Here is a 23,283-nt window from a genome sequence, read left to right on the forward strand (position 1 = left end):
TTCTCCTCCATTTTATTGCCGTTGTCTGCAAAAGGTTAGTATACCTAATACTAGTGGAATATTATTATTCTAACAGATATATGTGTTGCAAGCATTACTAGTTCTATATTTTAGTAATATTGACGGTCAAAACTGATCGATAACGACCGTCAACAAAACCCCCCAAGCTTGAACCTTTGCTCGTCCCAAGTGAAGGACGAAAGGAAACAAAGACTTGGTTGTTGATCACGAGTTGCTACTATGCTGCATATCTCAAAGATACAGGTGCAAGGTATATGTACTCTCTCTCAGATTAAATAATCTTTGGCACGGTGGCTTACCCTTACCCTTGATTCCCACGAGACACTGCTTCTCCTTGCCTTGGGCAGTTGAAAGACAGAACAACAATTAGAGCACCAATCACCCAATCATTATTCAACTCTTATTCCGGAAGTTTTCAAATGATTTTGCATAAGAAAGCCTAGTTCCTCAAATGATTCACTCAGTCTCTCTAAGTGTATCAAAATGAATTCCTCACCACTTTGCCTTTTTGATTCCTACTCTAAGGCTTGATATGTGGAGCTTGGTAGGGATCAAACATGGCATACTTGCATTCGCCTTTATTACTAAATAAAAACTTAGACTAAAGCAAATGACTAAACATACTCAAGATCAAGATCATGCAATATGTGTGTGTGGTATATGATGGAAATGGTATATAAAGGAAAATAAAGAGAAAGCTTCTCCTTTGTGCTTACTTTCTTCTCCCAAAAAATCCTTCTTTTATTGATTAGGAGAGGGCATGGCTACATTTTTTTTCAGTGTCATGCTCATGCTTAATGGAGCATAACTTTATTTTTATTATTTATTTTTTTCATAACCATGCCTTTCCCTCTCTCTTTTTTTTTCTTTTTCAAAAGGATTTTTTTAGGAGAAGAAAGCATATGAAAGCATGGAGAATTTATTTTGGTGGTAATATGGAAATGGAATGGAATATTGCTTAGCTCCCAGTGTAGGAGTTTAGCATGTGCATATATGTGGGTGTATGATCTTGATCATAGAGCATGAGAATTATCTACACAAGTCACAAGAGTTTGACAAAGTTCAATGGAATGACAAGCAACCAAAATGTATATGGTTTAATCATGATAGCACATTTTTGGCTCTGGTAGGAATTTATATCAAATGAGGAACTCTCAATTTATCATTTTGAAAAACAAAACATCCTGAATGAAAGTCAAACTAGTATCAGGATCATAGAACCTCATATTTACTATCTCATATCTCGCAACAACTTAGACTTAGATCAGCAACTGCAGCTCATTTACCTCAGGTTCCCGGATAATTGTTGGCTACTTATATTTAACCTTTGAGAGAGCATTTACCAAGAACCCATATATCAGAAATATAGAACAGAGCAACTATTCATCATTTCAACGAAGAGAACTAGCTTGTCTTACCTAGCATGACTCAAACCTATCCTATCTTTTTGGTATTTTCTATTTTGCAAATTTTTATATTGTTTTCAAGTTTTATAAGATGCAAGTGGAAAGCAAATATGCAATTGGAAAGGGAAATATACAATGTGATACAAGTTACCTTAGTGGAGGGAGAGGTATATCCCCCCAAGCTTGGCTTTCGCTCAGGGTCCTTGATAAGGATTGAACCCCTGAAAGCGAAAGTACGCTTGTAGGTCATCGTGCTGTTGCTGCATCATTTGATGTTGGTGAACTGAGCATCAGCAGATTGTTGCCATTCTTACGTTTGAGCTATGTGTTCCGTGAGGTTGTACTGGATCTCCCCTGTCTGCACATCAAGGGTGTCCATTCTCCTAGTGATTTCACCCAAGTCCCAACGAGAGGAACTTGAGCGCCATTCACTTAGAGATGGAGGTACACCACATGATCTGGGAGGTTGATTGTCCCCCCATTGGATGTCATGAGGCGCATGCCACCGGTCCTCACTGGCACTTGCCCAAGTTGAGACTCCGATGCTATGGCGTGGAGCTTGGGTCCATCCGGGTGCATCCTCGGTTGGTGCCCAACCTGCCTCATACATCTGTACGGGTGTTGAGGAAGATGAACTTTCTTGTTCGTTCCTTGTCATGTTGCGTGTCTCCCTGTATGCTCCACCTGCACGAGATTCTTCTATGGTCTACAGGGGAATGGTTAGTTCACAGCAGTTGTACAAATGATACCCCGTATTTTGCAACGGGATTTCATTTGTACAACCGGGTAAAAAGTAAATCAAAGATCCATCTACTCCATGTTTCAGAATATTGCCTTGCGCTAGATAAGCCTCATCAATACACGAACGAGCGGCTGAGATAAAAGCAATTTGGTTGCTAACGACCCCTAGCCCTTTTGCTATCCAAGTAATCAAAGAAGTGCACTCAACAGGAGCAGAGAACTTTATACTTTCTAACCATTGCCTTATCATACATTTCACAGGAGTAATTTTAATTTTTCTAACCGTGGCAAACATGATAATCAATTCATCTCCCCTAATGGGTCTAAGATCACCTCAAGGAAACAAAGTCATAGCAATCCATTTGTGCATGAGCCTAAGTGTAGGATTATGGATATCATTCGTCCTAGGTTTCTTGCAAATTGGAGCACCAGAAATATCTTCCCAAAACCTATTTTTCTCGAACCCAGAAATTCCTTTCTGGATATCGATTTTATAGGAATCGTGAAAACCAAGAAGTGTACTTAAGCCTTTCCATGTAAGTGTGAACTCCTCACGAAAAAAGCGAGAGGAAATACCATCTTCTATTTCTTTCAAAGTGCACAGAAATTGCAAAGTAAGCAGACGAGAACCAGGCTCATCTACCACAGCAAATCTCTACCAACCAACAGCTTTCCAAATAGAGTGAAACTCAACATCCATACCTATCTTTTTTAGCAGCTCCGGTGAGTACTCTCGCGTGTGAGCATACTCCTGGTCGCTCAGCATGTAGTAGGTTTGTCTCTCCCGATCACTGACAAGGTCGAAGTCGGTGTCGTTTAGGAGTCGTCTCAGAGCTTCGGCATCTTCCATCGAGACATCTGCTGATGAACGAGTACTAGACTCGTCATGATGACTTGATGAAGAGCCGGACTTCTTGAACAGACAAGACAGTCGACTCCTCATTCTGCACAATGGAACAAGAACGGATTAACTCGAAGGGGTTAATTAGGAATGACAAGAATTTCACCCGCCGGTTAGTTTCACCCAAGCAACTTGTATATATGCAACTAAGTATTTGAATTTGAGGGAAACCATCAAAGCTTGATTGAACTTGAGAGCAAACTTTGGAGAGGGAATGAAAATGTGTTTAAACAGGGTGGAGTTCCCTCTCCCGGCCGGTTGGCTTAAGAAGTGCACCCACAACGGTCAAAACTGACCTGTGGGGCCCACTAACCATTGCCTCAAAAAGAGAGGCAGCCGACCGTTGGCCTGGCCGGTTCGGCCGAACCAGTGAGTTCAGCCGAACCCCTGGTAGGCCCAATCGGCCCCACTTTTGGCCGTTGGATTCCAACGGTCAGTGTGGTCGTGGCACAGCAAATTTTCGTTGAAAATTTTATTTTGGTTTGCTTTGAAAAATTCATTTGAAGAATTTCCTCAAAATTCATAAATGCAATTTTGAAGTTCAAACATATGTTGATGCAAAAATTCAAATTGTTGAAAGCAAATATGCGGATACATACCAATTTACCTGTTGGCGAAGGTCGCGTCATTTAAAGTCCGACGTGCAAGACCATACCTCCTTCTGATTTAGTTCGTGGATTTTCCACCCGTCTTCGGAGGTGATGGAGCGGGCGTCTTTGGCTTTTCCTTCCACACCTTCTTCGGCTTTGGTGCGGAAGACGGCTTCTTCTGAGCCGGCTGCTCTAACTTCTTGGCCGGTATGGGTGGTTTTACCGGCGTCTTCCATTAACGGTGCCTGGGCATCGTTATTTCGTTCTCTAGGAAATTCTGCATGAATTTCACCAGGCTGTCCATTTTGGGTGGCTCCACTTCGACCACTTGAATATTCTGCGGGTTTGGCCCGTACTTGATTCTGACCACGGAGCATTGTTCCGTCCTCGGTTGAAACTCAAACTTTTCCTCCTTCCCGTTAATATGAAAACGGATACTCCCCGTTCCCACGTCAATGTTGGCTACTGCGGTACTAAGGAACGGACGCCCCAGGATGACCGGCGTTTCTTTTCCCGTGTCCATGTCCAGCACCACGAAGTCAACCGAGATGAAGAAATCCCGTATCTTGACTGGCACATCCTCCGCTATCCCTACCGGGTAACGGACCGACGAGTCAGCCAGTTGAAGGCGCATCGGTGTTGGTGCCAACACCGTGAAGTTGAGCTTGTCGAAGACGTCTTTCGGCATGACGCTGACACTAGCTCTAAGGTCGCACAAGGCCTGGTCGAATTGTTGTGCCCCGATCGAGCATGTGATCGTAGGACACCCCGGATCTTTCTTCTTTTCTGGGAGCTTGTGGAGTATCAAGTTGCTGCATTGTTCTATCAGCTTGACCACCTCCGTTGTTAGGAGCGGTCTCTTGTTGTTGAGTATATCCTTGAGATAACGGGCGTATGTTGGCACTTGCATAGCATCCAACAACGGCACGTTGATGTGGATCTTCTAGATTACTTCAACAAAACGAGCGAATTGCTCGTCCACTGACGGTTTCCTACTCCGTTGAGGGAACGGCGGCAACCGTGTGTCACAGTACTCCTGCGGCACTGTCTTTTCTGGCTGAACTTCCTTGTCAGCCGAATCATTAGATGGCGCTTCTTTTGATATCCCACTAGTTCTTGCAGGGTTAGGATACGGCGGATCACGAGTAGACTTACCTCCCCTCGTCGTGATCGCCTTGACATTTTCAATGGAGGAGTCGGGTTGCCCCGGAATCCTCCCAGTTTCATTTGCAGGGACTAAGGATGCCAACTGAGCTAGCTGGGTTTCTATCATTTTATTAAAGCTTAGCTGATTTTAAAAAGCAGAAGCAAAGCCATCTAATTTGACATTAATGTTATCTAGGATCTTATCATTGGCCGCAAGCTTTTTGCTTAACGTATCAGTGGTTTTAGATTGCGCAAAAACGAGATCCTTCAAGGAGGCCTGGTTAGAAAAATTACCGTTGTTGTTACCTCCTTGATAATATGGGCGTGGTTGGTTCCACCCCTGACCTCCTTGTGGACGGTACCCGTTGTTGTTGCCCATGTACATCGCCTCCTCACGGGTTTCTGGGCAATCATTCCCAGAATGACCCGTGCCGCCGCAGACCTCACACGTAACGTGTGAGTCCAACGCCTTGACGGTGCCTTGTGGCCGTTTCTCGTGGTCGTCCAAACGTTTCATGAGGAGGTCCAGCTTGGCAGCAAGTAACTCCGTCTCCTTGACGGCGTGCATGCCTCGCTGATGGGTCTGGAGTCGTTCCTCGCTCCAACCCATATTGGAGACCATCTTCTCTATTAAATCAATGGTTCCTTGAACTGTTTTAGAGAAGAAAGCTCCTCCAGCTGCCGCGTCAAGGTGATCGCGGGAGACATCGGGGTGAGTCCATTGTAAAAGTTCTGCAGGATCAGCCAGTCGTCCATCCCATGATGAGGACAGGCGGCCACGTACTCCTGCAGTCGTTCCCATGCTTCAGGAATAGACTCATCTCTTGTCTGCTGGAAACTTGAAATCCTTCTACGAAGGGCATTGGTTTTGCCCATCGGGAAGAATTTCGAGAGGAATGCCGTAGAGTATTTTTCCCAGGTGTTGACAGCAGCACGGTTGGCATAAAACCACTGCTTCGCTCTCTCGAGAAGGGAGAACGGAAACAGCCTTAGCCTAACGGCGTCTGGACTGACGCCCTTGATGGTGTACGTGCTACAGATCTCCAGGAACTGTTGCAGATGAGCATTGGCATCCACATTAGGCTTACCACAGAACGGGCTAGCCTGCGCCATCATGATGAGGCTGGACTTCAAGTCGAAATCCACGTCTCCCATGTTGATCTGCGGCCCAATGGCCACATTGTCAGCAGAGGGAGCAGCGAATTCGCGGAGAGTCTTGTTCGCCGTAGTCTTGAAGGTCGGTGGCGCTGGTACGGTTGGTTTCTCTATCAGTAGAGTTTTCTGCGGAGCAGCGACTCGCGGCCTGACACTCCAGAAGAAAGCTTCTGGATTTTCTTTGAAGTTTTCCGGCAAGTTGAAACCAGTCATGCACTATCCTGTTTGCACAACAAAAAGTGAAAACAACCAAGGTTAGCCTGCAAAGGAAAATGATTATACAGAGGTAAATATAAAGTATAAGTTCAAGTAATCTCTATTATGAATCTTCCCCGGCAACGGCGCCAGAAATGCTTGTTGATATTTCTTAACGACATTACTACAAATATAATCCCCGGCAATGGCGCCAGAAATGCTTATTGGTATTTCTTAACAATATTACTAGAAATATAATTCCAAGCAATGGCACATAAATACTTCTGATATATTATGGTTACAGAGTTCATCCGCAAGCGCACGGATATACCATATTCCGCATTTCACCCGAGAGTATTCCAAGGGTATCATATTTATTTTATCCCGTGGGAAGATCATGTAGAGAGAACATTGACTAATAATTTATATGTTACTAGTGATGATCATATTCTAAGCAGGGGTTAAGATAATCCAAGGGTAGAGTGACACACAAGCATTCACTACTCATTCTCATAATATATCATCTAAGCTAAGTGGATAGAAAAGAGGAAGAAAATTTATTCCTATACTTCTAATATACATAGTATACATACATTCTAGTTAACCGATATACTAGCTAATACCCTCTATCCGATGTCCTCCTGGTACTTCGAGAAGCCACCCCTGACTACCGAGTTCCTTACGACAGCCCGTCATGACCATACAACCGGGGCTAAATATGGAGGAATACCCTCCCTAGGAAATTAACTTAGGATTATATACCGGCGCGGAGGAATACCCGTACTGAGCTGTCACCATCAGCGGCCCACCTCTCATCCGCAATATATAACCCTAAATAATGATATCCCGTAATCTAGACACCACGCCTAAACCACCAGATACTACTCTAATATCATCGTCATGACATAGAGTAATTGCATAAGCAAACATTATACCCACACCAAAGCATCTCCCAGATAAGCTAGCCGTCTATTCAGTATAACATGAACATAATGTAAAGTAGTTACTCATATCTTTTTGCTCCATCCACATTATTGTGCGTTGTTCTTCCATCACTCAATGATCTTCATTTTGAGACATGTTCTATTGGATGAATCATCTTCATCCAGTGATGACATCATCGTTGCTGCAACAATAGTCGCGCAAGATGAATATGAGCAGTCGAATGCTCCATGGCGAGGTGATTTTGTTCCTGATCGTCAGGTTATTCGTCGTAATCGTCGAGCTGGCCATGATAGGTTGCACCACGACTACTTATTGGAGCATCCTACATATGACCTAGTCTTATTCTGGAGAAGGTTTGCAATTAATTTACATATTTTGGTTGATATTGTTTTGTTCGCCACTTATATTAATTCACATTTTGTTGCGTAGGTTTGGAATGAGTCGTCCTCTTTTCTTGCGCATATAGTTAATGATGTGGTAGCCCAAAAAAGGAAATGATGCCAGTGCTTTGGGTCTATCACCATTGCAAAAGATTACCACTACACTTAGAATGATAACCAATGGAGTCGCAGCCGACACTCAAGATGAATATCTGCAAATTGCAGATAGTACCACTATAGAGAATCTGAAAAGGTTTGTGAGAGCTATTGTTGAGATTTTCGGAGACAAGTACTTGCGTTATCCAACTAGTGCTGACACTTCTAGATTACTTGCACTTGGAGAGCAGAGAGGTTTTCCTGGAATGCTTGGATCCATAGATTACATGCATTGGGAGTGGAAAAATTGCCCTTCAGCATGGAAAGGCATGTATAAAGGAAAATTAAGCAAACGTACTATAGTTTTGGAAGTTGTTGCTTCAAAAGATCTTCGGATTCGGCATGCATTCTTCGGTTTGCCATGATCTCACAATGATATTAATGTTCTTCATCGTTCCCCTCTCTTTGCAAGGCTAGCTGAAGGACAGGCTCCACAAGAGAAATATGAAATCAATGGCCACAACTACACAATGGGTTATTGCCTTGCAGATCGTATTTATCCCTCATGGGCCACTTTTGTGAAGACAATATTAGAACTGCAACGGAATAAGAAGAAACACTTTGCCCAACAACAGGAAGGAGCTCGCAAAGATGTTGAGCGTGCATTTGGAGATTTGCACGCTCATTTTGCAATTGTGTGTGGGCCAGCTAGATTTTGGTATGCAGACACATTAAGTGAAATCATGACAGCATGTATTATTTTGCACAATATGATAGTAGAAGATGAGAGGGATGAAGAAGGTTTTGACTACAACTATGATAATGAGGGAGAGCGAGTCACACCTTTGCATACCCCTATAGCTGAGCTGTGGGACTTTATTTAGAACCATCATAACGTTAGAAATAGACAGACTCACTCTCAGCTTCAAGAAGATCTAGTTGAGCATCTATGGCAATTTCATTGTAGGAACTAGTGTAGTATGCAACCTCCCAGTTATGTAGTAGGCAACTCCAATTATATATGCAACCTCATTTATGTAAGCAATACATCAATAATGTATGCAACCTCAATTATGTATGCAATCCTAATTATGTATGCAACCTGTATGTGCTCACAATTAATCATAGCATTCTTGCATATAACATAAAGGTCACAAACCATTAAGTTCTAACAATAACCAGTACATAATACATCAAAGCCTACATGGCATACAACATAAAAGTTCATAACCCATAAAGTTCTTACAAGCAACAGTACATAATTCATCAAAGCCTACACAGCATACACCATAAAAGTTCACAACCCATAAAGTTTTTACAAGCAACAATACATAATTCATCAAAGCCTACACGGCATACAACATAAAAGTTCACAACCTATTAAGAAATAGTAAAAATAGTATATTGTCGACGGTGGGTACCCGTAGACCAGATATAGACGCTGGTACGATGATCTACGTAATACGACATCAAGGAAACAAGTGACAAAGATTATACTGGTTCAGGCCCCTTAATAGGTAATAGCCCTAATCCAGTTGATATGGGATTATATGGAGAGAACCAAAAATTACAAAGGGAATAATAGAACTCGATGATACCGATGAGATCGTAGTCGAGTTGATTCAACTAGATCACCCGGCGACTTGGCTCCTGTAGGCTCCGGCTTTGTAGGCTGTGGTCGTTGTATTGGCTATGAGATTCGATGCGTTAGGTCCTCCCCGGGGGTCCCTTTTATATCGCAGGTAAGGTGGTCTCCAAGTAGGACTCGGAGACATCGGACCCTGCACGATACAGTGATGACCCAGTCCTATACGGGTAGGAACCTTTCCATTGGTGGACTTCGTGATGAATTTCCTTAGCGTATACAGAGAACGTCTGTACACGCGCAGATGTACCATATTGTCGTATAGCGTACATCCAATGGTAGAGGGTATACCTTATCCGTAACCCTGACAGTAGCCCCCGACTTCTACTTAAATGAACTCATGTAACCGATCGCGACTTCTGATGTCGAAGTTGCTGTCGTTCTCAACTGGTCGATCTCGGTGTGAGAACCGTAGAGACAAGGAGTGGTCGACAACACCATGCGAAGTTCAACAGTTATAAGTGAATTTAAATTGAAGTCCAAAAACCGCCTCGCGCAACGGACCCAGAAATTTCCGGCGGCCATCTCTCTCCTTTCCTTGGAATTCGCACCGTTAGTAGTGCGCCTATTTAAGGGGGTTTTGGGAATCCATTTTAGAGTCCGGCTGTTGCGAAAAACTTTTTAGCCTCCAAACGCTCTTCGTCTTCTCCGCTTCCACACAAACCCTAACTCGCTCGCCTCGGTTTCTTCTCCGGCGATCTCCAGCGGCGATGGACCTCGACAAGTCCACTTCCACCAGTGCGTCCTTGAAGAAGTTGCAAGAGGAGGGCGCTCTCCCCAGTCGTGGGACCATGGAGAGGGAACCAGGAGGTACTGAACCTAAACCCGTCCTGGGCCGCATGGTTGCGGTTGAGGACTATATTCTCTGTGGTTTTCTTCCTCTGCCATCTGAGTTTTTCCTTCTTGTCTTGAACTTCTACGGCCTTTCTCTGCTCCATCTGAACCCCAACTCCATAGCCTTCCTTAGCATTTTTTCTCATCTCTGTGAGGCCTACATTGGGGTAGAGCCGTTTCTTGACCTCTTCCGTTTTTACTACGAGTTGCACTGGATGGAACCTAAAAAGGTATCCGGGTGTGCTGGTTTTCGACTTCGGGATGGCCTGAAGTCGCGATACATCCCTTTCCAGTGCCCCTCTTCTCATAGCAAATGGCGGGCGAGGTGGTTCTATCTTCAGATAGAAGATTCGGATCCAGTCTTCATTGTTCCTGAGGAGCAACCAGACAAGATTCCGTCTTGGACCGCCAAACCCGCCTTGACCCCATCCCTCCAGTCTTTCATCGATATCATCAATGACCTCCGAGTACGAGGGTTGTCGGGGTATGAAGTCGCTACCGACTTCATTGGTAGACGGATCCAGCCGCTCCAGGCTCGAGCCCATCCAGCCTTTGACTACTCTGGGCCGGAGGACGCGACCCGGGTTTCTCCTCGGGGTATTTTTCTTGTATTCTGGGTTCCTTTCCTTTCATGCGCATTCCTCCTGACTTATCGAAATTTGGTTCTCGATCTACAGGTTTCAACAGCGCAACCGTGGAGCGTCGTGTTGGCCAGGTGATGGTCAGTGGCCCCACGACGGCGAGCAACGTCCCCACCCCTCTTTGCGAGAAAGGGGCGGCTGAGCGCGAAGACGCAATCAACGTGAGTGTAATCGATGACCCTTTACCTTTTAACTCTTAGATCGTATCGTGACTTCATGTTGTGCAGGCTCTCCCCCTGACTGACATCATCGGGCCGCTCGTGGACCAGCAGGCGGTAGCTTCGTTGAAAGAGGGCATTGCCCAGGAGGCATCCGACGCGGCCCTTGCCGCTGCTGCTGCCACGACCAGTGGCGGCAATGTTCTGAGGAAAGGGAGGAAGTTTTCCTCCGTGCTCGGCAACCGCCGGAAGACGCCCACCCCACCGGTAAGCCTCTTTGGTTATCGATTGCGTAGTCGGAAGATGTCGCTCTCACATCGTACTCGGTTTACCTAGGCCTCGGATGCGTCTCCTCCGCCTCCACGACGGCAGAGGCTAGTGACACTCGGCGAGAAGTGGACGAAATTTGAGGCCCTTGCCTTGATCGGATTCTGGCAGACTGTTATGATGACCACCATGGCAATCTTTTGTAGGGCAGCGCGGGCGAAGACTGCGCAAGATGGGTCTAGAGGGAACTCAAGCGCGTCTCCTGCAGTGGCCTCGACCGATGTCGTGGTCGTGCCCAGGAGCCGCGAGGTGACGTCCAGCGGCCAGCTAGCGATCTTGTGCCCGCTCGAGACCCGCCTGCTGTCGTCCTCACCTGGGAGGAGCTCCAAGTCAAGATGGGACGCATCCTCGAGGCTAGTGCTCGCGGCATAAGTCACGAGATTGCCGAGGCGAGGGCGGCGGCGGCATCGTCGGCGAACGAACGGGCCGACAGGCTGACGCGTGATCTGGCAGAGGTTCGCGAGGACCTCCAGAAAATGAGGGAGCTGGTGGCCGGCAACGAACGACAACGGCAAGGGCTTGAGCACCATATGTCGGAGCTCGAGAACAACCTATCGGAGATCCATGGCTCGCTATGGGTTACCTACACCGGTCTGCACCAGCTCGCCGGGGAGTGCGGTGTCACGACCACCATCCTGGCGAATCCCGATGAGTTCTCGCTGACGACTTCGCTCGCGGAACTGGCGGCGGTGATGGAGGCGATCCCCTCCAAGCATGCGACCAGGATCGGAGAGGAGACGTCCAACGGGATCTACATCGGGACGTGCCACGTCCTCGCATGCGTAAGGTTGGCGCACCTTGAGCTCGATCTCCAAAGGATTTTGGATCAGGGGGCAGCTAACGACGCGCGTAAGGACGTGATGGAAGAAGTCAGTGATCTAGGAGAGTCTATTCTCCCACTTTTTGAAGAGTAGGACTTCGGTTCGCCTGTACTCCTTAATCAATCATGCATTGTAAAACTATTTGTTGGTTCCAACTGCCTTGGTGTGTGCAGTTATCACCTTAGTTTTCTTTGGCATTTTGATTCCGAGTACTTTGTTGTTGTTTGTAGAGATGTCGATGTCGAGGATGTCCAGCAGCGCGGGCAGCCTGAGTTGCCTGTAATCATTCCGGCACTTGCGCTTGAGCCGTATGTGCCGCAAGACGACATAGACCAGAATCTGCCCGTGGAGACGGGCATGACGACGACTCCTTTAGGTTGGTTCTTTTTGTTTCCATCTCCTTTGCTCTTCTATCTGGATTAGCTTAACTTGTCGTGCTCTCAAAAGAGGAGAACAGCTTAACTTAGTTGTTTGCTTGTCGAGCAGACCTCGAGAGTGCGCTTGCTGATCGCGACCGTCGCATCCAATACTGGAGGATGAAGTATTGGATTGTCGTTGGCCTTCCTGGTACTCTTTTTATATCTGTGACAAGCATCTTAGGAAAAGTGTAATATATTTCGGAATTTTTTGCGGACTGTAAGAAATACTTGTGAAATAGAAAGGAAATATATCTAACTAAGCTTTTCTTACTCTGGATGCGGTGTGTACGAGTGTCTTCTCACTTCGCGACTTCGATTAGTCACTTGAGTCATACACTCTCCCTAGCCCCCAGCCTTATCGTCGGAGAATTTTTCTCGGAAGATAAGGCTCTTGGACCTTTGACTTGCCTTAGTTGCATAAGCACTAATCCTAACCCCCAGCCGTAAAGTTGGAAAATCCATTTCCAATTACACGGCTTGGTTAATACGCACGGCGAGAACTCTTACACGACCAGATCTTACATGGTCTTTCGTCTCTAAAGGATCCGACAAGGCATTATCAACTCTGGGCGTCCCCAGCCGAAGTTCCCTTAGGTTCCTCGGAGGCCTTGTCAGGACGGCATAAAGGAACATGAGGATAGGTTTCAACGCTAGGTGTCATCTGGGTAAGGGATCATTGGGAAGGGACACTTTGATTGAAATCTGTACCTTGAAACAGGCTTTATTGAAGTTGTAAGATGTCTTACAAGTATGGATACTATTGACTTATACATAGAATTTACGCAATTGGTCAATGTTCCAAGAATTTGCTAACTCGCGACCATCGCTGTCTGCAATCTTGAATGCGCCTGGCCGCAAGACTTGTGTGATCGTGTACGGTCCTTCCCATTTGGGTGAGAGTTTGTTTCACCCTGCTTGGCTTTGAACTCGCCAGAGGATGTAGTCGCCGATCGAAAGTATGCGTGCTCGGATGCGCTTCTCGTGATACCGGCGGAGGGCCTGTTGGTAGCTAGCTGCCCTAACGACAACCCGTTCTCGATGTTCCTCGAGTAGGTTCACGTCGTCGTTTCGCTGTTCCTCCTGATCCTCGTCGGAGTACTTCTGTACTCGTGTACTCTGATGTCGTAACTCGGTCGGGAGCATGGCTTCTGAGCTGTACACGAGAAAGAAGGGTGTCTCCTTGTTGGACGTTGTCGGTGTGGTGCGCACGGCCCAGAGTACCGAGGGGAGTTCTTCGACCCACTTCTTGTCATGTGACATGAGCCTATCGTAGACACGGGTCTTGATCCCTTGTAGTACTATGTCGTTTGCCCTCTCGAACTGTTCGTTGCTCTGAGGGTGAGAAACTGAGGCGAAGCAGATCTTGACTCCCAGTCCGATGCAGTAATCTTGGAAATCGGCGCTAATGAACTGGGAGCCGTTATCCGTTATAATGCGGTGAGGCAATCCATATCTACAAAATATCCTTTTAATGAATTTGATGGCATTGTCGGCCTTGATTTCCCCCGTGGGTGTTGCCTCAATCCATTTGGTGAATTTGTCGATCGCCACGAACAGGAATTTGTAGCCGGCCTGTCCTTGTGGGAATGGACCGAGTATGTCGAGCCCCAGCACGAGAACGGCCAAGTGAGAGGGATGGTTTGCAGTGCTTGCGCTGGAAGCTTTGTGTGTTTGCTATGAAATTGACAAGCTTCACACCGTTGTACCATGTCGCAAGCGCCTTTGAGGGCAGTTGGCTAGAAAAATCCTTGTCGAAAGGCTTTTCTGACCAATGTACGACCGGCGGCATGTGACCCACAGACCCCTTCGTGTATGTCGAGGAGGAGGTGTTTGCCGTCGTCGGACGAGACGCATTTGAGAAGTACCCCGTTTGGCGCCTTCTTGTATAGATCGTTGCCGATCATACAGTAGATTTTTGCTTGACTCCATTGTTGACGCTATTGTCGACGAAGCTTGATGTCATAGTAGTAGAACCTTGAGCACCAAGGCCCCCTACCTGGCACGCCACTGTTGACGGTGGGTATCCGTAGACCGGATATAGAGGGTATTGGGGTAAGCTGGTACGATGATCTACGTAATACGACATCAAGGAAACAAGAGACAAAGATTATACTGGTTCAGGCCCCTTAATAGGTAATAGCCCTAATCCAGTTGATATGGGATTATTTGGAGAGAACCACAAATTACAAAGGGAATAATAGAACTTGATGATACCGACGAGATCGTAGTCGAGTTGATTCGACTAGATCACCTGGTGACTTGGCTCCTGTAGGCTCTGGCTTCGTAGGCTGTGGTCGTTGTATTGGCTATGAGATTCGATGCGTTAGGTCCTCCTAGGGGGTCCCTTTTATATCGCAGGTCAGGTGGTCTCCAAGTAGGACTCGGAGACATCGGACCGCACGATACAGTGACGACCCAGTCCTATACGAGTAGGAACCTTTCCATTGGTGGACTTCGTGATGAATTTCCTTCGCGTATACAGAGAACGTCCGTACACGCGCAGATGTACCATATTGCCATATAGCGTACATCCAAGGGTAGAGGGTATACCTTATCCGTAACCCTGACATATATATCCATACATCATGAACTCAATCCATATGACACGATATGATCTCCGGCTGCAAACACAAGTAATATGCTTTTCTTGGCCCATCTAGCACTAAGATCCATATTCATAATTCTTTCTTCTCTTTCATGGGTTTCTAAATCTAACTTTCGTTTCTCTACTTTCAACCTTTCTTTCTCTTGTGAAATAACTTCAGCCAACCGGTCATTTCTTTTCTCCCTAGATTGTGCACTCATCTACATTTTCTCTAACCATATGTTATTTAATGCAATAACTACAGGACTACTCTCACTTGAGCATGAAGAAGTATTACCTCGCGCGCATTTTGCCTTTTCCAGCTTCTTCCCAGATGGTCTCACCAAAGGATCAGAGGTATTAATGTCGGGGTTGTAATGAAATTCACTAGAGTTTTGAGTTTGTGCACGCAGATGGTCTCTCCAAAGGATCGACATGAGCCTTCTGCTTTTTCTGGGACAACCTATCATTCCCCTTTGGATGATGATACAAAATCTCCCAACAGTGCATTAAAGAAAATGTTTTCTTCTCTTCTGATTTGTACAAAGTAGAAGCCTGAGTTATCTGCAATAATTGGCAAGAGTGTACCTATCTGTCGTCTTCCTGGACACCATCCCAAGCTCTTGTCTTACTGCTTTTAGTATAATCTTGAGAATGGCAGTTGTCCTTCAATTGGTGGTGGCATGGAGACTACAGGTGACAGCGGCGGAGGCAGTGGCATGAGTGCGGTTCATAGGGTTAGGTGGCACTAGCGGAGAGGATCTGCTAGCGTTGTTAGAGATGATGATATCGAGTCCCCCCAAGGACACGATAGCGCAAGTAGGATCCTCCCACAGATAAAGCCCTACTTCATGCAATCGTTGAGACAGCGATCTCTAACAGTGCAGGCGGATTGAGGGCTGCTGCGCTTGGCGACAGTGACACCATGCGAATTTGAGGGCCGGTGACGGGACCGGACACAGACAGGATGACCACAACAGCGGTTAGCAGCCTGACAATTTGGACCATTTGGGTGGGTGGGGGGGAGCGCCTAGCTAAGGATATCGACAACATAGCAGTGCATCAGGGGGAGGAGCGGTGGCAAGGCAGGGTATCCGCCTAGAGGTAGTGAGCGGGCCAACAATTTGGGCCACAAAGGGGGAGGAGCAGTGGAAGGAGGCGCTGGCAGGGCAGACACCTGGAGGTAGTGGGTGACCCAACAATTTGGGCCACAAGGAGAGGCAGGGAACTGAGGGCACCAAGCACTAATCCAAGTGTTAATCCCTATGCTAATCCAACTCACGACATGGATGAGGATCGAAGGGTTAGGCAACTTCTATGTAAAATCTGGGTGGCCATAGTATAGAATCAACTGATATATAGATTTGCATAGCAAGAATAAGTTTCTCCCATAGCAAGTGATTCATGCCCAGACCCACGCGTCATACAAAGCTAAGTCTATGAAGTCTGATACTCACCACAAAAGAAGAATTCTTTTTCTGTTGCAAATAAAAAAAGAGTTTAACAATCATAACAAACACCCCGGAGCCCAGTTGCAATGGCAATTTTACCACGATAGTGCAACGTGTACTTCATCAGTTTACATGTTTTCGAGCTCTGCTAGATTACTGCCGCCTGTGCCGATCTTTGTCACGAGATGAGTGCGAACTGTAGTGATCACCACGATCTGAAAAGGTAGCCAAAATGAAGCAGATAAGAAAACTATATATGGTCTACTGGAGGGCCGCTAATGTGCTAGCATACCTCTTGATGAGCGGTGCCTTGACTTCTCTTTGTCAGAGTATCCTGCATTGGAGGGGCATCATGCAACATAAGGAAAACGTAACATGCTTATAAAAAGAGCCAAAGCAGAAAAATCAATGGCAATACCTGAACTTCTGTCCTTAGAATGGTGTCTCCGCTGCCTATCCCTGTCTGCTTCTCTATCACGCTCCCTCTCCCGATCGGAGTCCCTGCCCTTGCTATCACGATCAGAGTCCCGGCCCCTGCTATCACGGTCCCGCCCTCTTGATCTATCTCTTTCTCTTTCCCGAGAGCGATCAACATTGGATTCTGACTTCTCACTCTTCAAATTCACTGCAGGGCCTTCTTTACCATTGGGTTCAGAAGGTAACGTCTTCCCATCATCGTCACCTTTTTCTTTCACCTTATCTGACCCTGCCTTAATCAGTGCATCCTTTTCCTGGCTAGAACTTGACGGTACAGGGGTACCCTTATCGCTTGCAACAGTTGTTGCAGGACTTTCCTGCACGTGAGTACAAAAAAATGACATCGGTAACAATTTTTTAAATTAAACTTAACGAGTCCAATCATTCTTTTTAACCTTTGAAGCATTTGTATCAGAAGTCCTCCTATGCGTGAAGGAATCATTGTCCTTATACACTTGTATATATTGTGACTTGGGGAGGCTGTAGAGATGAGCAAGAACTCTGCAAACTTCCTGAATTCCTGCCTCATCAGCATCAAACACATTCCACCAGGGAGGATCTTCAGGGAGGGGCACGCCATGCCTCCTTGCTGCAGCATACACAACTCCACATGCTACAACTTCACTCTTGAATCTTACACATAGAGTTGTCCGCAAGCTGTTATGCAAAATACGCATTGAATTAGAAGTGCAAATTGAACTCAACTCTCAGTATGATTGAAAAAGCTCAAGGCAAAAGCAGTAAGCCTTGATAATAAATCTATTTTATGGTACACTAAATCCTGACTGATCAGACTTGAAGTTTTAAAATATTTTGACACATGCATTCCTTATGAGATGGCTGACAGGCATCATCTTGGCAAATAGGTTGGTCATCTAAATATACTATTACATGAAAAAAAAAATAAAAGTCATCTCGGTAAAGGCACAATAAATTCTGGTTGCATTAGACCAAGAGTGCTAACACGTTACATTTCCCTTGCTTTCTTTTCTTCTCTTCCACTTATCTTACTGAAGCTAAGAGATATAAATGAGATTTTCATACAACATACATGATAATCTTCCAATGAAGTGTAAGGCTGATCATCAGCTAACAACATTTTGGTAACATACTCATATTTTTTATAAAAAAATATTGTATTGGCCATCAAGTTCATCCACAAGTTCTACAGCATAATCATACTCCTTGTAATTTGGGCCAGCATATGTGACTAAGTTTTCAAAATCCAAAAGCTAATGCGATTATTATTGAAGGCTTGTTTTGGTCTAAGGGCACCTTTAACAATGCTGCATTCATATTGCTGAAACTACAAACCTGCACTAGGTTAACTGGATCTTATCACTGTCGTGGGAAGATTTGTTATTTGTTAACTGTTATCATTCTGTACCAGAGCACTATCTACAACTCTATACATATGATAGCATAAGGGAGAACTATATGTCCAGAATACAGTTCATTTAGCATTTTAGCCCCTATTTGATTTTTGCTGTTGCAATTAGCAAATTTGTACATTCTGAAACTACAGGCAACTCATTCATAATTTACACTGATCAGAATATTAAGGATTCATGTACATATATGACATGATACAGACAGATGACTACAGAAAATAAAAGGTATCACTTAGTCAAGCTTTTCAATAGTTAATTAGAAATGGTAAGGATCTGCGAGACAAACAAAGTACTATAAGAAGAGAAAAGTCAAGAGCAATGCTGGAAAAATCTTTTAAGAGAACCAATAATTCTAAACTAAAACAAAATTTCACCAATAAGGTAGAATATATTATTATTTTTAGTCCTTGGGAGGTATTATAAGATAACAGGTACAATTAGGCTGTGTTCGTTTGTGCCGGTTGGGAGTCTATCCCTCCGGCATGGAAAACGTAACAGCTTATTATCGCATAATTAAAAAAGTATTAGCTAAAATTAACTTAAAAAATGGATTTTTTTAAGCAACTTTCCTATAGAATTTTTTTAGCAAAAAAACACACCATTTAGTAGTTTGAAAAGCGTGCGCGCAGAAAACGAGGGAGAGGGGTTGGGAACACAAGCTGCCGAACACAGCCTTAATAGTCTACAACTAGAAATACCTCCCAAGGACTATAAAAAACTAGTTAAGACTTAAGAGTAAGATATAATTGAACTGCATAAAATTCAATAAGAATATCTAACTACAATAAGGTAAGTTTAGTTCAAATGAAGTACCTATCGTTGGCAAGGTTCCATGCCTCTTGCGTCAGTTCGGGGGCTTCAAGTGTTGCAAGGTAGTTAGATATGAACTTATGAGGGTGCTCTACATGGCAAATAAACCCCATCTCTTTCAGCAGATGGCGTTCTGTCCTTACCAGATCATGCTTCAAGTCTGAGTATTTCTGCAACAAATAGTTACAGCTTTCAATTAGCATAATTCTTTATAAAAGTTACATATTTTCTAAAAAAAAGCATAGGTATTACAGCTCTAGCAGCAAGAGAGCAAGAACTAGAGACATCAAGATTTGAAGTGCACAAAGGTTCAAAAACTATTTAAAATAAACAGAGAGTAAAGAAACAGATAAACCTTTGAAAACACATCTAAGTGTTCTATTGGTACGTTCTCTCTCCTACATTCCATTCTATGGAAGACAATGATTATATGCTTTGATCTCCTTGGACTCTCCTCCAACTTCCCTGCCAGCCAAACACAGCTTGCAGCAACTCTCTGCAAGCATAAACAGAGATATTCATTGGTTCAACTCATAAAATCAAAGACTGGTTTGATCAGAGTAACTGAGACAAAAGATTTGCTTACCTTAACGCTAAACCGAACAAATGATTTCTTGCAGTAAAAACGATGAAACAATACTTGTGCTGTGGCCATCACTGCTTGTGGTCTTTGGTGCGTCAAGGAATCCACCACATGCAAATATTATACTTTTAAAAAAGAAAAGAAAATAAAAGTTGCAAGAATGGGGCCTAGCTAAATTCAAGCTACATAGAAAATTATGAAAATCACTATCTCCCAACTAGATTTCTTTGAAGATTTGCTACATCAATTGTGGCAACATGAAATACGGTATGGGGTAGGGATGTCAACAGATCTAATAAGAATCGAGTAAGGTCTTTACACATTCATGCTCATGTTTTAAGCACATAACAAAAGATATTCAAATACGCTCACACGGACTAAAAAGGAAAACTGATTGTTGTGATGAATAAAAATATGAAACAAACACATAAGTAATTCAGTTGGATTTTCAATATCCATGTAATTTATGTAGCAGTATGATATTGAGGACGTTTAACCTCTTAGAAAACATAACTAATAATTATATTAAATTGAGTGAACAGGGAAAAAACATAAAAAGAAAAAACTGTTAGGCAAACTACAATAAAATATGTATATTGTTTATTGAATACAAACGGCTCAGATAACATTATTTGGAAATGTAGAACACATATACACAATCAAATAGAGGGAAAAACTATTTAACCGATGGAAATAATAAACCATATTTTAACCTAAAGAATTGTGTAGTCTACAGATAATTCGTATCCGATTGACACCCCTAGTTTGGTTGGACATCTGACTAACTAAATTATTTGACATCTGAAATAGAATGGATGCAAATATGGTGGCTTGACCACAACTGTTGTTTCTTTGTTGTGCTAACCAATTCATAAGCCACTCATCTAGATTTGACAGATGCAAATATGGTTTAATGTTTTCCATTGGATATGTTGTATTATGCTCTTTTCTATTTTAACTAGAAAATGCAATGAAGATATATGTGGCATGTCTAACAAAACAGAGTGAAAAACATTTTTGCCACTCCACAGAGTGTACTTTCAGTGCTTCCCAAATACTCCATAGGATGCACATTTCATGTTCTGGCATTTTGGATCATTTCATGTTAAAACAATGATGATATCTAAATTCAACCTCAGATATGAGAATATTCAAATTTGTAATCGATGTAAAAACATGGACACGCATGTGATCCATCCACTATTTGACTTATAGATTTGTTCCCTCTCCTAAATAGGTCAGTATGAGAAAAAGGTTTTTACTTATAGTATATAATTTATAAAGTAACCTAATATATGCAACAACTCTCTCTTCCATCCGAATTGTTTTTCCTCTGCAAGGCAGAAGATAAGATGGCGTTGCAAACACCATTTACTACAAGTTAAGTACCACTTCGTTCACCCTAGCAACCAACTCCTACTGCTTCCATCATATTCCATTAACCAGCAAAAATCATGAGGCAATGCATACCTAAAACATGTGGGTAGCACACTGATCCATACCCACATAATCCTGAGTCCTGACCCAATAAAAATTTACACATTTCAAACTTGTGCATTTTGTGAAAATCTGATAACCTGAATGGCTTGAGAAGACAAATTTTATGTATTTTACATCAACTATCAATTCCATCCAATTTATTTTACCTCTGCAAGGCAGAAGATAAGATGGTGTAGCGAGCACCATTTACTACAAGTACCACTTCATTCAGCCCAGCAACCGACAACTGTTTCCATCATATTTCATTAAACAGAAAAAACCATGCAACAGTGCATAACCTAATATATGTGAGTAGCACACTGATTAATACCCATATCATCCTGATTCCTTGCCCAACAAAAATTTACAGATTTCAAGCTTGTGAACTTTGTTAAAAACAGATGACCTGAATGGCATGAAAAGACAAAATTCTACAAACAAAATGCAATGGCAACTATCAACCGTCCTGGAACAACTTATCACCTTAAGTAAGCCCAAGAGATCCTCATTTTCCCCTATATCATAAACAAAGAAACATAACACATTTATTTGCATTTTTTTTCATTGGAATCAAAATTATCAAGATTCAGTGATGCGTGTAACCTTATATAATGTTAATCTTCTTGAGAACATCAAACTGAATAAATGATGTATTGGTCTACATTGAAAAAAAAACATAAGACTCCGAAAAGAAAGAGAAAGCATTGACATTTTCATTAGTTTAGCTGGATAATATAAAAGAGAAACATCTCTAATCTGACAAAACCAAAACCCTAATCCAAAGCACAACGTTCGAACTAAAACTAAGCAAACCAAATAACCCTATCAATTGCGATTCAGCGAGCGCTAGTAAACATGGATGGTAATCACTGAACCGCTGGAAACCCTAGCATGCTTGAGAGACCCCTAACAATTTGACTTGGGCATAAGAACAAGGCGGGAAAAGGTGGGGGGATCTGGGAGGAGGGGCAGAAGGATACAGCTTGAGGAGGATGCCGCTCTCCTGGATGAGGTCGCAGCCGTAGACGCGGAGGGCGGTCTCGGTGGCCTCGTCGATCCCATCCTTCCTCGACGGCGAGTCCCGCAGCTGCTCGTCCGTCAGGTAGAACGTGTCTATCGCCGTGTAGATCATCTCCCCGCCACGCGTGACCCCTTACTTCCCCCGCCAGGTCGCCCGCCTCTACCCGAGCCCGATCCCCCCGCGGGCGGCCCGCGCCGCGCCGCGCTCGGCCAGGGGCAACGGTCCGCGCAGAGGAGCGAGGCGCCGCCGGAGAAGCGCGAGGGAGGAGGTCAGGAGGAGCGTGGTGTGAGGAGTGGAGGCGCGGCGAGGGGACGAGCGGTGGAGGTGGAGGCGGCGGCGGCGGAGAGGAGGATTTGCGCCGGAGATTTTTTATTTTTTATTTTTGAACTGGAAACGCCGGAGAATTTGACGAAGCGAGAGCTATAGGGATTGGGGAGAAAGAAGAGAGACGGTGAGGTCGGAGCAATCTGGTCCGTCCAAAGGGACGTTCGGTGTTCCACATATGGGATTGGGCCTTTTAGACCGGGGTGCCCGGCCAGGATAGCCGGTGACTCGTTTACCGGTGAGGCGGTGAGGTAAAAGAAAATCTAACATTCCATCCGACCAATATTAGAGGGCTATGTATATATGAGAGTAATTCTTGAACTAATTTATAGAAGTAGCTCACTTTTTAACCTAATTTATAATTTACGGTGGCGACTACGGATCAGACGTAAAATGTCGGACGGTGTTGCGTCATATTGCTGTAAAGTGTTCCGCATGTTTCATCATTTTAGAAAAAAAAGGTTTCATTCCTCGAACAAAAATGTCTCAACTTTTGAACATCAACAATCTAAACGATGAAACACAATCAACTTACACTTGAAACATTTTGGTACAACATATGACACATCGGTTTTGGACCACTGAAACATCAGTAGATCCGAATGATTTCGGCAAAAAGAATACCACAAAAAAATCACTGCAACATTTTTTACCTAACTAGTGAAACATCTAATACGTTGAGCTGAACCATCAAAAATTGAAAACAAACAATAGGCTAGATCTATTTCTTCCTCCTCTCTAG

General features: G+C 44.2%; 1 protein-coding gene and 1 non-coding gene across 2 annotated transcripts; one reads left to right on the forward strand and one right to left on the reverse strand.

Moving 5' to 3' along the window:
* The first annotated feature begins 5,559 nt into the window (after window positions 1-5,559).
* LOC127760875 (small nucleolar RNA R71) lies at window positions 5,560-5,666 on the forward strand. Its single transcript, XR_008015152.1, has one exon. It is a non-coding gene; the product is annotated as a small nucleolar RNA R71 (small nucleolar RNA).
* A 10,676-nt stretch (window positions 5,667-16,342) lies between these two features.
* Window positions 16,343-22,677, reverse strand: LOC127754445 (cyclin-L1-1). Its single transcript, XM_052279985.1, has 8 exons — window positions 22,177-22,677; window positions 19,721-19,802; window positions 19,490-19,630; window positions 19,138-19,304; window positions 17,329-17,590; window positions 16,875-17,250; window positions 16,749-16,790; window positions 16,343-16,671 (listed from the first exon to the last, which is right to left on the reverse strand). The coding sequence occupies exons 1-8, from the start codon at window positions 22,326-22,328 to the stop codon at window positions 16,610-16,612; spliced, it is 1,284 nt and encodes a 427-aa protein (XP_052135945.1). The 5' UTR covers window positions 22,329-22,677; the 3' UTR covers window positions 16,343-16,609.
* Window positions 22,678-23,283: the final 606 nt, after the last annotated feature.

Source organism: Oryza glaberrima, chromosome 1 (assembly GCF_000147395.1).
Source record: "Oryza glaberrima chromosome 1, OglaRS2, whole genome shotgun sequence".
NCBI lineage: Eukaryota > Viridiplantae > Streptophyta > Magnoliopsida > Poales > Poaceae > Oryza > Oryza glaberrima.

Excerpts from the sequence above, each read along its gene's own strand:
- LOC127754445 (XM_052279985.1), bottom strand. The coding sequence starts at position 22,328 with ATGATCTACACGGCGATAGACACGTTCTACCTGACGGACGAGCAGCTG. Across the intron at positions 19,305-19,489 it reads ACTTAGATGTGTTTTCAAAG|AAATACTCAGACTTGAAGCA; the intron begins GTTTATCTGTTT and ends TATTTGTTGCAG. Across the intron at positions 16,791-16,874 it reads TTCTAAGGACAGAAGTTCAG|GATACTCTGACAAAGAGAAG; the intron begins GTATTGCCATTG and ends CCTCCAATGCAG.